At 45.6% G+C, this 15083-nt stretch overlaps 1 protein-coding gene and 1 non-coding gene across 2 annotated transcripts; one reads left to right on the top strand and one right to left on the bottom strand.

Moving 5' to 3' along the window:
* The first annotated feature begins 4191 nt into the window (after positions 1-4191).
* LOC119162156 (nose resistant to fluoxetine protein 6) lies at positions 4192-13745 on the top strand. Its single transcript, XM_037414627.2, has 5 exons — positions 4192-4486; positions 7282-7364; positions 7837-7959; positions 10177-10621; positions 13377-13745. The coding sequence occupies exons 1-5, from the start codon at positions 4331-4333 to the stop codon at positions 13743-13745; spliced, it is 1176 nt and encodes a 391-aa protein (XP_037270524.2). The 5' UTR covers positions 4192-4330.
* Positions 5169-5241, bottom strand: TRNAS-GCU (transfer RNA serine (anticodon GCU)). The gene has a single exon. It is a non-coding gene; the product is annotated as a tRNA-Ser (tRNA).
* Positions 13746-15083: the final 1338 nt, after the last annotated feature.

Raw genomic sequence — 15083 nt, 5'->3', positions numbered from 1 at the left:
TGCTACGCCTGCGGTACTCCAGGACACGTGGCACGATATTGTCGTCGTCGCTTCCAATCGCAACACAACACTACTTGGCCGTTACTGTATGACCCGCAGCCCACGCACCTACCTGCTCCCTATCCTTCACCGCAGTATGGCTACACTAATCTTCCCGAGTCTCAGTCACCCCGGCCCCCAGCTCCGACTCACTCTCCCCGCTCGCCATCTCCTCGCAGGCGATCTCTGTCCCCAATGCGTCCCCGACCCGCTTCCTCCAACCGGGAAAACTGAACGCCGCAGTTCCAGAGGCAAGAACTGCGCCGTCATCGAAATGCCCAAGTCTTCGCACTTCACCTGCTAACGTCGTCACCATATCTGTCGATGGTGTTTCTACCTTTGCCCTCATCGACACAGGTGCTGCCGTTTCTGTTATAGCCGCCCAGCTCTGCCGCTCCCTACGCAAAGTGACCATGCCGCTCTCTGGACTATCGCTTCGTACGGCTAGCGCACAACCAGTTCGACCTCTCGGCACCTGTACAGCCCGCATTTTCATCCAAGGCTCTATGTACGTTGTCGAGTTCATCGTCCTTTCGGTGTGCTCGCATGACGTTATCCTCGGGTGGGACTTCCTGTCACATCATCATGCCGTCATCGACTGCGCACGCGCTGAAGTTCAATTTTCGCACCTGTCTGACGAACCTTTGCACGAAGCTCTTGAGCGGTCCCCAAAACTCGTCGTACGGGAAGACACTGAAATTCCGCCAGCCTCTCTTGCCGTTGTCCCTGTTTGCTGCGATGGCCATAACGACGCTACAGTAATGTTTACACCTTCCGACATTTTCATGAGCCGCAGAGCCGTTTCCTTGCCTTTCGCTACACTTGACGTCACTGCGGGCCGAAGCAATATTTTCGTCCACAACCCCCTTTCTGCACCGCTTACGCTACTTGCCGGCGAATGTCTCGGTCGAGTGGAGTACCTCGATTCCTCTTTATTCCTTAACATGCCAGACGAATCGTGCAGTAGCGCCTCGACCGAACTTCATGCCCTTTCCCCACTGGAATGCCCACCGAGCTCATCGAGTGACACCTTCTCGAGTTCCATCGCCGACACCTTAAGTGCCCATGAACGCGCCAAGCTTCTTAATCTTCTCCAGCACTTCGCAAATTCATTCGGCGTTTCTCAGCCGCAATTGGGTCGGACTTCCGCAGTGCACCACTACATTGACACCGGTTCACACCAGCCATTGCGTCAAAGACCGTACCGTGTCTCTGCTGCAGAACGTCACGACATCAACGACCAGGTCGAAGAGATGCTACGCCGTCGCGTTATCAAACCATCGCACAGTCCTTGGGCATCTCCTGTCGTTCTAGTTCGAAAGAAGGATGGATCGATTCGCTTTTGCGTCGACTACCGGCGATTAAACAAGGTGACGCGGAAAGACGTCTATCCACTACCGCGCATCGACGACGCCCTTGACAGCCTCCAAGGAGCCGAATTCTTTTCCTCCTTAGACTTACGATCTGGATACTGGCAGGTTCCTATGGCAGAAGCTGATCGCCAGAAAACTGCGTTCATTACACCAGATGGCCTGTACGAATTTAACGTAATGCCATTTGGTCTCTGTAATGCTCCTGCCACGTTTGAACGACTCATGGACAACACACTGCGTGGACTGAAGTGGTCTGTGTGTCTATGCTACCTCGACGATATTGTCGTTTTCTCTCCCGATTTTCCTACACATCTGCTTCGGCTCCAACTGGTTCTGACGTGTTTAACCAACGCTGGTCTCCAACTGAACCTTAAAAAGTGCCGCTTCGCCGCGCGAGAGCTGTCCATCTTAGGACACATCGTGTCCAAGCATGGTGTTCGACCCGACCCTGCAAAATTGCGAGCAGTCGCTGAGTTCCCGAAACCTACTACACTGAAAGAATTACGCAGTTTTGTCGGACTATGCTCGTACTTCCGGCGCTTCGTGCGAAATTTTGCGTCGATCATGTCACCACTGACCAACCTCCTACGCGGTGATGCAGACCTTTCATCCTGGTCTTCTGACTGCGACGTCGCGTTTGCCACGCTCCGTAGTCTGCTAACATCTCCTCCAATTCTTCGGCATTTCGACCCAACAGCTGCAACGGAAGTTCACACAGACGCTAGTGGGGTTGGTCTAGGCGCCGTCCTCGCCCAACGCAAGCCGGGCTACTCCGAATACGTCGTCGCTTATGCGAGTCGCACACTTACTAAAGCTGAGGCCAATTACAGCGTCACTGAAAAAGAGTGCTTGGCGCTAGTGTGGGCGCTTCGCAAGTTCCGCCCTTATTTGTACGGTCGCCCATTCGACTTGGTAACGGACCACCATGCACTTTGTTGGCTCGCCACATTGAAAGATCCTTCTGGCCGCCTAGCTCGGTGGGCACTGCAAATCCAGGAGTACGACATTCGTGTCATCTATCGCAGCGGACGCAAGCATTTTGACGCCGACGCCCTGTCGCGTTCGCCTTTACCTCCCGACTCGGCCTGCGGAACCACTGGTACCAACTCCGTCGCCTCTCTCGACCTCGACTCCTTTACCAGTGAACAACACAAGGACCCGTGGATCGCTTCCCTTTTTAACTGTCTCTCTGGATCGTCAACCACTGCAGTACCACGATCTCTCCGACGTCAAGCTGCACATTTCGCCATTCGTGATCGGCTGCTACACCGACGCAACTACGCCCCTGAAGGTCGTAAGTGGCTCTTGGTTGTCCCACGCAGCTTGCGATCACAAATCTGCGCCTCCTTTCACGATGATCCCCAATGTGGTCATGCCGGAGGTTTCAAAACTTACGAACGCATTCGCCATCGCTTCTACTGGCGCGGAATGTATAATTTCGTTCGAAAATTCGTTATGGGCTGCCCTGACTGTCAACGCCGCAAATCACCGCCTTTCCACTCGTCCGGTGCGCTTCAACCGCTTCCGTGCCCTGCCAAACCTTTCGATCGGATCGGAATCGATCTCTATGGCCCTCTACCGACAACATCAGATGAAAATCGGTGGATAATAGTCGCTGTGGACCATTTAACACGCTACGCTGAGACCGCCGCCCTTCCAAGTGCCACTGCGCGGGACGTAGCATCCTTCATCCTTCATCGCTTCATACTACGACATGGTGCACCTCGAGAACTACTAAGCGACCGAGGTAGAGCCTTCCTATCAGAAGTCGTCACGTCTCTGCTTTCTGAATGCCATGTTGTTCATCGCAAGACCACCGCATACCACCCGCAGACTAACGGGCTCACGGAAAGATTTAACCGCACCCTTGGCGATATGCTCGCCATGTATGTGACATCCGATCATACTAACTGGGATCGCATTCTTCCATTCATCACGTTCGCATATAACACCGCGACACAGTCTACCACTGGATTTTCACCTTTCTTTCTTCTTTATGGACGCGAACCATCTCACACCATCGACACTCTCCTTCCATACCGTCCTGACGCATCCGAATGCCCATCTGTGTCCGAAGCTGCCCGAAATGCGGAAGATTGCCGTGAACTCGCACGCACCTTTACGTCACAAGAACAACAGCGCCAGAAAGAAAACAACGCCGACTCTTCACAAAGCCCCAGCTATTCCCCGGGATCACTTGTATGGCTGGCTGTTCCTTACCAAACCCCCGGCCTTTCCTCAAAACTCGTTCCAAAGTACGAGGGCCCATACCGTGTTTTGGAGCAAACCTCGCCGGTGAATTTTCTCATCGAGCCACTTTCCCCATCTGACGACATGCGCCGGCGTGGACGTGACATCGTCCACGTCGCCCGCCTTAAGCCATATCATAGCCCTCGGCCTCCAGACTCTTAGGTCGCCAGGATGGCTCTTTTTTGGCGGGGGCAAATTGTGAAGAAGAAAACGCATTGTTGGCAAGCAACATCGCCACCGTCGCTTGGATACTGGGTGCTGGGCTTGTCTCGCTTGGCTCGTGCTGATCATCGCCGGCATCTGCTTGACCGTTGCTCTTGTCCGATCGTGTTTCGTCGTAGGACCACCGTCACAACAGTCGCCAATAAACCCTTTTTCAAAGGTTAAGGTTACTAAATTAACTGTTCAATTTCTGTCAATACAGATATGCTAATATATAGGAGTCCACGTTGACCACTTCATGGTTTGTTTTTCTGATGCACGATGCCCCAAGAATTTGATTAAATGTATTCATGTGTAGAGTTTAGTGGTGGTCAGTGTATTAGGCACTTGCACAAAACTTTGGTAGTATGAGAACAACAACACGGTATAGCATGGATATGAAGACGCAGGTACTAAAAACACAGTGAAAAACGACGTGGTGCCTTTCTTGCAGGCTCATTGTGCCAATGGCGGCGCTTATGGGATTCACATTTCTCATTCCGGCTCTCGTGGATGGTCCAGCCTTGAGAGACTATTGGCCCGTATTCGAAAGGTCATGCACCTATCACTGGTGGAAGATCTTCACGATGACGGAAAACTACATGGACGACATAAGCGACATGGTGAGATCTAACGAAGTTTCAGCCACAGATCGTTACACTGGGGCAGTTCAGCGAATAAGCTAATGCTTAGTTCGTGGCCTTGTATAGCTAAAGCTTCTATTATTCTTCTATCTCTGATTCCAAACATTTATATTGCATCGAAGACAATATTACATATTGTTCATGTGTGGTCACTGGCGACAATGCTCAGGAGGTAGTGAAAACCTTTTGTCTTGTAATACATAAAAGTGACTGAATAATCATGCTTAGGTATTTCCCATATAGACTTGGTGCCCTCCTTCAAATATCAAGCTCTTACATTTACTGGACTAAAGTAAAACTCCTGTCACTTTTACGCGCTTAATAACGTGCGTTGGTAACCCTTCTTTGCGGCTGGCCACAACAGCGTAATGTCAGAGAGAGAGAAGAACGAAGTGCGATGCCCCCAGCAGTGTACGCCATCTTCGCGAAGGTTACGACACACATTTCATTGCACGAATGTCATGCGTGTTACTTTTAACTGTGGCATTTATCAGATGGAGTTGATTGATTTATGGGGTTTAACGTCTCAAAACCACCATATGATTATGAGAGACGCCGTAGTGGAGGGCTCCGGAAATTTCGACCACCTGGGGTTCTTTAACGTGCGCCCAAATCTGCGCACACGGGCCTACAACATTTCCGCCTCCATCGGAAATGCAGCCGCCGCAGCCGGGAATCGAACCCGGGACCTGTGGGTCAGCAGCCGAGTACCTTAGCCACTAGACCACCGCGGCGGGGCTATCAGATGGAGTCTGGGATGTTTGAGTATACTTGTACTTCATGTCTGTATATTGTTACATAAAGGTCTTTTTAACCACCCTTCGTGTTTGGTAAAAAAAACTCGTACAGTGAAAAGCAGACGCTGCTCAGAACAACCAGCTCAGCGAAATATTGCAGTCGTGCGCTGCACTTCACACTTACTCAAGCGTCCTGTCTTCACACACAGACCCGTACTCACAGTCCCATTTCTTTTTGAGCGACTGCTATGCCGTCATGGAGCATATTGCTCCTATTGGTCGACAGCTGATAAAGCACCTCTTGTGACGGGGTGCCGGCAATGCCCTCTGTAGTGCGTTGAAGTTGCCCAACAAGAATACTACCGCGCATCGAAATCACATGGAGAGAGAGAGAGATAATGATGGCTTTTTCACGAAGCGCGTTCAGGTTACACCACCATTGTTCAAGGTCACGACTAGCACTGACGTAGCTTCTTCTTTAGCATTTTTTCCCTTTTTGTTTTCCCCCCTGTGTAATGGCTTCCAGAGAGCTCGTTGAGACAAAAGTTGAGAAAACGCTTACAACATGTGGCAAATTGCTTTACGGATTCAAAACGTATTTGCGGTGATCGATTCGTCAGGCAACAAGTACCAATATTGAGTTAATGCCTTGATTACATAAAAAAGTGTTCAAAATACCTTTAAAGGCACTATGAACAGTAACGTGATTTTCCACGTACTAGTAGGTATTTCATTTGTTATATCAAAACCTTGCCAGGAGAGTACGATTGGTAAGCGAGGAAAGACGAAAGAAAATGTGACTGATCCCCTTCTCTAGGAATTGGTGTAACACGAAAGTGAACGTGTCTTGACAGAGGTAGTTGAACATTTATTGTGCATTGTTTCTACAACGGCAACAAATCGCAAAGTCACGTTAAGAACGGCAAGCAGCTCGAAACTCGCAACACACACCTCAAGCAGGAAGCACGCAGGAAGTTGAAATAGACAGGACGAGCGCGGACCATCAACTGTCGCAGCTCCACACTTGAAGCGTGCTGTTCAAACCGACAAAAAGAGGCACGAAACAAGCGCACAAGTATACACAAGAGAAGCGGGAACAACTGTCACAATTCTTCGTGCCGCATGTGTCAGCAGTGCGCCCTTTTCATAAACGCTGCCGTGGCAGCGAGCGAAGTGACCTTCGCCCGCCCCTAAATTACGAGTAAGATAAGCGCACGCAAGAAGAGACCACGCTTAGTTAAGACGGCGCTTCGTGGAGGCAACGACCTTGAAAGCATGCTCAACTTGAGCCTGCCACACCATCTCACCACTGGTAACGACAACGCGCAAAAGTTCAAAGCTCTGAGAACTGCCAAACGGTGCATGATGTACATAAATGGCTTGCCGTTAGCATACCGGACAACGCTTTGTGGCGTAGTTATTAGCGCCGCGTGCTGGGGCGCGAGAATTTGCCGGTTTGATTACACGATTACACGCAACAGATGCGTGCCTTCTGGTTTCCTTTGTCTGCAGTCTCGTAGTATACATTTTTCAACGTCAATTCTGTGACAAGAAGTACGTCCGCGGAGCCGTGGTGAACATCGGCATGGAACACTTTCGTGTTAAAAAAAACGGGGTTAGCAACGTTCTCATGGAGTTCATGGCATTCTCAAAGCAATCATCACGACACCATAGGTTTTCAAAGGCGTACGTTGGAGCCTACGCAGTTTCCGGTCACCCAACACCGAGTACCCCTGAGGAGGCTAGAGACTTGACCTACATTGTTTCTGAAAGTTTCATGTAGTCACTATCACCAAAATACGAAAGAACAAATCCGAGACATAATGTTCGAATGTCTTCGCAAAAACCTGAAAAAAAATGACAATCTAGAAAGTCATAGTAAAAAGTCAGAGTAAAAAGAGACCACAGCTTTTTAAAAGGATATAAGCAGTCTTGACCAATTGATTGTTTCTTTTGAGTGTCTTTTTAAGGCTGACAAATGAAAAATCTTGTAATATTACTAAAGCAATTGGGGCACTATAACATGTTTACACGCAGTGTTTGCCGCACTACTGGTACATCGCAGTGGACTTCCAGCTCGCAATAGTTTCAACTGTGATCCTCGCAGCCGTAACACCTAGGTGAGTACAGTGAAGTGACTACGCTCACAAGTTATTTTTACTCACGCTGAATCTTTTATATATATATATATATATATATATATATATATATATATATATATATATATATATATATATATATATATATATATATGTGTGTGTGTGTGTGTGTGTGTGTGTGTGTGTGTGTGTGTGTGTGTGTGTGTTCCTGGCCACCTACATTTTCTATTTCATTATTTTTTTCCTTTTGTGTGTTTTAAATAATAAAGGCTCTATCATTCAGCCGTATCATTCTTCGCCTTTCTCGCGCTTGAGTAGATTTAGACAAAGCTTTTTTACGGCATGTTCTTGGAACGACCTTGCATGAATTCCGTTCTCAGTGCCTAAGCAAAATTGTTAGCATGCTTAATTTTACCCGAAATTCAATTATTCATATTTGGTTAGAGTCAAGTTACTTAATTTTTACCAGGACAATGCGTGCCATTCATTTCAGGTGGCCAAAGGCTTCCTTGTGGCTTATGGCCACAATAGCAGTGACCGCCTGCCTGGCAACAGGGATCCAAGTTTACGTAAAAGACGCACTACCTTTCAACATCATTATTACAACTAACGTAAGGTAAGTTTCCCTGAATAGCCCTTTCGCATGTCATCGACTTTATCTTTCGCTATGCTTCAGTGTATTTCCGGGTCTACGAGCCAGCAGAATTACGCTAGCAGAGGCAATTCATTTGCTTCTGGTTTCCTATATGCGAATGCACGAGTGAGTGCTAAATGATATAAATGTTCATCTTTTATGTCCTTTCGCTCCGAAAAGAGCAACACTTAAGGTACTGAGTTCTTGCTATTACCAGCTTCGTGTGCACTACGTTTCGTTATGATGGTGTTTGCTGAGTGATTGTCATTCAAGCGTTGAAGCAATCGCCATTGTTCGACAAACGCGTATGCAAATAACATGCACGCATGCAATGCTTGCGTGGCAATAGGCAATGCCTAATTTGTAAAGCTAATCTTGTACAATTATACAATTTTATGTCCTAAATATTTCACAACACCGACATGCAAGGCATATGTATGACTAATGAATGATGTGTCTTTTTTTTTGGGGGGGGGGGGAATGTGAGCGGTACCTGAAGGGGGGAGGTATAGTATATTATAATCTTTGCTATGAAATCTGCCGGGGCACAGGAGTTTGTTCGCCATTTCAATTCAGCAGTGTTCGAGAAAAAAGAGAGACGTTGTATAGCAAGTTTCCAGTATTCTATTCTGCACTGCACCCACTCAAATAGTTAAAGCCAGTTCCATGATTGTGCAATCAGTAGAGACAGTGGAGCTGGCAAGCAAGCACAATAAACACAGATTGAGTATTATTGCCTTCTTTCTTTTATGTTTCTTATATCCTTTTCTTTAAAATATTTCACATCTTTTTTATTTTTCTTTCTTTCTCTATCTTTTTCTATATTGCTCTTCTTCTCCACACCACTCCCTCACCTCACTTCTATTGCCCACCTCCTTGCAACTTTAAAGTATGCATGGCTATGCTATGCTATAGGAAATGCTTGGGACATACAATTCATAATTAAGGACACAGAAGAAATTTAAAAAGATCCGCTTCTAGAACTTTTCCAAGGTCGTGTGTCGAACTTAGGCACCGTCTTTGAAATGTCTCTGTTATAAATCCTGCTCAGTCGTATGACGTCTCGGTTAAGTAAATTTATGCCAAGGATGAGCCATACTTTTCTGATCTCTCAGTAACCGGTAGCGCAAAAGCAGAGCCAGCACAAGCGCAGGTAAACAGAATGTTATGGTTCGATAAAGCAAGCAGATATAGAGTTGACTGCACTTGGAAGTGACGTGAGTCCTGAAATGTTTCTATTTTTACCTAGCCCTTTGGTTGGCTTTGCCGTTGGTTATCAAATATTGCTTTTAAAATGAATGCGTCACATGTCAAAGCACAATATTATTATGAAGAACGCCGTAGCGAGATATTTCGAATAAACGTATACCACGTGGCACTCTTTCACATGTAAATATATTAGGTGCACGTGCATTTTTGCATTTCGACCTATCTGATTGTCGCCGCTATGGTCAAGCATCGAATCTGCCAACTAGCAACCTTTGAACGAAGCAGTATCTAGTGATTCACCGTGGTAGCTATTCGGCGAAACCAGTAGAAATGAATATCTAAATTTTAATGTTGTCAAGCTGCTTGTGACACATTGCTCTCAGTGTAAAAACGGCCATTCTTGTCATACAAGGTCTATAAGAGCATAAAACTAAAACATGTACGGACAAAGACACATGACTAGCACTTGAGCGCAAAGATTAAGATTCACTCTCGTTTTTGCAAGACAAACACCCATACCGAAGAAACAAGTAGTCAGTGAAAGAGTTATAATTTTTTTGAGAGCGCACAGTCCCCCTTTTTTTTCTAGAGGCTTTAAACATAGGTTTTATTTTCGGAGCTTTGCGCCCAAGCTTGTTTCTGGAAAATGGATATGCGCTACGGAGTCGAGTAATAACAAGAGTTCAGCTTTTGAAACCGCTTTACAGTGCGGGGTGCAATCTGACAGAAGCACTCATTCCTTCATGTTTGAATCAACAGACACATAATGAATAAGCTTACTTCCAAAGTCGTTATTCTTTTAAACCCATCACTAGTGTCAACGAAAGCGCGAACACCTGCGCATTCAGGTTTAGGTGCATGAGAAAGAATACGATGTTAGAAATTTTCCTGGGTCCTCCACTAAGCGTGCCTCCTAATTGTAACTTAGTTACGGCAGGTACATACAAAGCGAGAATTCAAATTTTGTCACATTTTTTTTCTATTTTACAGGAAGCTGATCGTCTCCCAAACCGATATTTACATCAAGGCACATACACACGCCGCACCCCTTTTTATTGGGGTCATTTTCGGCTGCCTCGCCACGCGGCGGCACCGACTGTCCAAGCCAGTGCAGGCCGTCGCGTGGCTCCTGGCCGCCACTATGTCACTCGCTGCTCTGCTGGGAGTGCGGGCATGGTCCCAGGGCCGTTATCCTGAGCGAATCGAGTCGGTGTTCTACGCAGCCCTGCACCGTGCGTCGTGGGCACTTGGCCTTAGCTGGGTCATGTACGCCTGCACCACGAAACGAGGTGGCCTGGTCAACAAGATACTCTCCTGGCCTCTCTTTTACCCGCTGGGAAGGCTGTCGTTCTCTGTCTTCTTGGTTCACATCATCGTGTTGGCCTTCAACTCAATTCTAAGTCGGGAGTTCATTACCAACCACCCGTTTTTACACGTATGGCTCCTTACCACATTTCTTTTTTTTCCCCTTTCGGTATATTATATACCCTTATTACCACAGAAAACAGAGATTATTGCTCGAAATACGAAAATAGAACTTAATTACAGCCATTTCCTACGCATTAAGAGGCCCCGTAGCACGATACAATTAATGAATATAAAGTGATTCGCCTATCTCGAATAATGTTCATATCGAACATACTAAAGTACGGTCAAGCAAATGCATGCACGTGTTTTCGTGTTTTTTTCAGAAGTGTTTCTAGTTACCACTCCTGTAGCAGCAGAGGAAATTTTCAAGGCTGTAACTGCAGAAGTATGATGGTGCTCACTGACATTCCGCAAAAGTAAACGCTAAGATATTCGCACTTTTCTTCACAATCAGCACCATGCCTTTTGCACATGAAAACAAAAGCGTGGCGCAAAAGCCAATGATTGACATGTAGCTCAAGTATACGCTAGAACTGGTACTGCCATCAAAAAAAGCGTTTTATTTCAGCTGTCACAGTGTCATTTCTTTCGCAACTGCCTTGTAACATAATATTATCATAGGGATAGAATATTACAACAAAAACAATGAAAAAGATTTTTCGGGTCGTTTTTATCAGAGCCCCTGATGGTTGTTAACAAGAAAATATTTACCGCGAATAACATTTTGCAAACGCGCTATCTCACAATACAGCAGAGTACAGATTTTTCGTTTTACACTGCCTAGCTAACAAACAAACTTTAGGTTGAATGTGCTTGTTTGAATTTTTCTTTTGTTGCTTCATGTAAAAAAATGAAAGCAGCATTTCAATCGGAACTGAAATATGTCTATTATTGGTATAATACAGACTTTACTTCGTAGTTCGCCACGGTAATAATAAAAACAGAACAAATTAGTTTTATAGCATTCAGTTCAAATCGATGTTCATGACACTCCTTTGAATTTGAACAAAATACATGAAACATGATTTCAGTTAGCACTTCCACTAATACAATCCCTTCATAAAGGTAACGATACCGGCTTAATTTAAGTGACCTCACAAACACAACATAAATTCTGTAACAGTAACAGACCCGTGCAAAAATGTAAGCTGTGCTCTTAGCTGGGCATCATTCTTCGTAGTTTCAATACTAACGTTTACATTCCCATGGTTCTAAATATTTGTTGATATCTGTGCTGCACTTCTGATTTTACTCGACATAACGAATTTGTGTAGTCACAACGACAATGGAGTACGTGCGCACACAACAAACACGAGAAAGAGCGCAAACAATTTATTTACGGAAAGGCAGAGAGGTTGGCCTCAGCGATAGTGTGCTCTAACCTGCTACTACACACAGAAGAAATGGGACAGGGTAGCGAGAGAGTAATGAATGACGATTCTAAGTTCGTGCGTTTAGAGAGAGAGAGAGAGAGAGAGAGAGAGAGAAATTAACAAACCTAGGCTCGGCTGACTACTCTAACAAGGGATGTGAAGGGGGGAATGAATAATAGGCGAGAGAGAGAATAAAAAAGATAAAAGAAAAGTAAATGAACATTTAGTGAAAACACGCACAACACAAACACACGCCGGTAGATCACAGACAATCGTGAAGTTCGGTCGTTTTTCTGTAGCTCTTTAGGGCTTTTCTGGCATTTTGCGTGCCCGAAACTAAGGGCCAAGGTCTCAGGATTTTGTTTTTGGATAGCGGTCTTGTATGAAGACGAACGAGCTTGGCTCCTATAATACGTCGATGAGTTTAGCAGAAAGCAGAGGCATGAAATGCGTTCAAACGCCTCCTCACAGCCACATGAGTAGCATACCGCTGTTAGCCATTCCTATGAGATGACAGTGTGCATTCGTAAATGAACCACCCAGCCCCATGCGACACAACAAAGTTACATATCGATGGGAGATTCCAGGTGGCAAGCGAAGTCGTAAATAGGGTCAATCAAATTTACGCGCGAGTTAGGGCAACCCTATGCATTCCACTATAGAGGTGTGACGTGACAAGCAGGTGATTACAGTTGTTGCACCACGCCCGTTCTATAGAGCGATATGGGTATCTGTCGGCCCTTTTCGTGAGCCGATCCTATAGCTTCATCGGCATGGTCATCGCCAACGATTTCGCAGTGGCTCGGCCGTCATCTATATGTTATACCATGTCCACGCTCGAGTGATTGGTGGTAGTCTAGACATATTTTACTGACTAGGTGTATAGTCCGCCACGCTGGGGCAAATCTATAGATGCCATCCAGTCCAGTGGATTGTATACGGTTACGATTACTCCTATACCCACATTTTGCGCTGTTTACCTAACACAATCTCGTCGATGAATAGTCGACTATGAAATCGTAAAATTGAGATAAGTTTCTCTCACGTCCTTTTGAGTGCGCCATACAGGTGCCAAATATATGTTCAAGTGTTTCAGGTAAGTGACCATGACCACAATATAATTACAAACCTAATATAATTATTGAATGCGCACATATGCGTAAAAACATTGTAACGTGGTGTCTCGTACATATCTGCGAGGTTACATAAAACTGAGACGAGTGCTCGTAGTTTTAGCATGTCATTCAATGCAGCGCAGTTAACGTTTCTCCCAATAATTATATCCATGCTATATTTATCTTATCATCCTCAAGCCTGTGTACCTTGACAAATACTAGTATAGACAACTTCAGTATTTAAAAAAACACATGCCACTGCAGATAATTCTGGTTCATATATCTGACACTGCCTATTCAGAAAGGCAAGCTAAGCGTTTATTTCTTCTCGCAGGCGCAGGCATATGTGTCTCTGGTGATCACGGCCTACGCGTTTGCTTCGATCATTTACTTGCTCATTGAGTGCCCGGTGGCCGCACTAGACAACCTGGTGTTCAGCAGGCTGATGCCCAAGGAGACCATTCTGAAAGTTATGCAAGGCAAAGCAACGAGCGAAGAAGTGAAGTATATCGAAGCCCTGGCTCAATCGAAAAGCAAGAAAGCATTTGACCTTGCCTCTAAGCAAACCAGTGTCAACGGACTCCCCGGGTCGTCAAACCACAACTTTGACGATAAACACATCTGCTCCACCAATGGGACTCTCAACACCAACCTCAGTGAAGATACTCAATCAAACGGGGCGGTGATATCAGTCAAGTTTTAAGAGCAGACTGTTGTGCGCTCCCGTGTACAAGAACCGACAGTAGTGGCCGACTTTCGCAACCAAATTAGAGCTATCGTGTGATGCATTTTATCGGTGCTCGTCTATTGCCCCGATTTCAAACTTGGTCCAAAAGTGCGTTGGATTGAATCAGTGGTCTACGTAATTCTTTAGTTACCACTCAATATCAGGTTCCTTCAGTGAGCATTTGGTTCCTGCAAATTGCAGATCGTGTTTACCTAAAAACCCAAACATTCTCTCTTTCTGTTGCATTCTTGTGCGCTCTTGTACGCACCCATTCCGTCATGTATATTAACGTCACGAAATGCGTGCAATACTCTCGTACGCGAGCTACCAGCGTTTGGTGAGCTTATGCTGGTGTGCGAATCACTAATAACGTGACACTTACGGATAGCTGAATGCCTTTGCGGAAGCTCCTGAGCACCCTAATGCAACACAATCACTTCATTGATCATACCAGCTACTCCAGGGATATCAAACGAAGTCAACTGCGGGCTTCCAATAAATGCTATGCCTGTGACATATACTAACCTCTTATAGAGGTCCATAAGCTAGTGTAACGCTTTTCCCAATATATAGCCATTTGACTATTAGAAAATGCGAAGCTTGTTCTGTTTGTTGTTATATTCGTGTGGTGATGGCCGCTAACTTTTAGGCCTAATTTACTATTCATATTAGCACAGGTTATATTTCTTTTTAAAGGAAAAGGAGCTGCCGTTGAACACACTAAACATTGAGGTATAATTAAACAATTAATTCGGCTTAGGTCTAAATTTTTTGTAATGAAGATTTTTGTCTGATTACTCATGAAAAAAAGTAAGCAATCACGCATGTTTATCTCACTGACATCATCGGAGAAATTACGTTAATGATTTTTTTGAAGGACACTCGGCGTTTGTGATGTCTTGGCTTCCTTCTTGTGTTCCTGTTGGCATGCCCAGTGTTCTAAAGAGAATACTGAAAATTAATTTTGCAGAATGCAGCCATATAAATACTATAGTCTCTCTATGAAGCAATGCACGCGTGTAATGTATGCTGAAGAAGCTATCAGTTTTATCCTGTGACACAAATTCTTGTTAAAGTGTCGCTCCCTCTCGAGACGACATGCAGTTGTCTCCCTATGTTCTAAATCACTAACGCACCCAGTGACACCTAATGAGCTCTCGTGGGCTTTGTAAACTGTGAAATAAAAAAACAAGTTCCATAAAACAGCGTTGATTGATGGATGGATTGATTGATGTGTGGGCTTTAACGTCCCAAAACCACCATATGATTATGAAAGACGCCGTAGTAGAGTGCTCCGGAAATAGCGGCCCCCTG

This window comes from Rhipicephalus microplus, chromosome X (genome assembly GCF_043290135.1).
Source record: "Rhipicephalus microplus isolate Deutch F79 chromosome X, USDA_Rmic, whole genome shotgun sequence".
Lineage (NCBI taxonomy): Eukaryota > Metazoa > Arthropoda > Arachnida > Ixodida > Ixodidae > Rhipicephalus > Rhipicephalus microplus.
The sequence above is the reverse complement of the archived record's forward strand: the minus strand, read 5'-3'. Positions and strand labels throughout refer to the sequence as shown.

Bases quoted from the DNA above. Each gene is read 5' to 3' on its own strand.
- LOC119162156 (XM_037414627.2), top strand. From the start codon at position 4,331: ATGGCGGCGCTTATGGGATTCACATTTCTCATTCCGGCTCTCGTGGAT. The intron at 4,487-7,281 runs GTGAGATCTAAC...GTTTACACGCAG, and splicing joins TGGACGACATAAGCGACATG to TGTTTGCCGCACTACTGGTA. The intron at 10,622-13,376 runs GTATGGCTCCTT...TTCTTCTCGCAG, and splicing joins CCAACCACCCGTTTTTACAC to GCGCAGGCATATGTGTCTCT.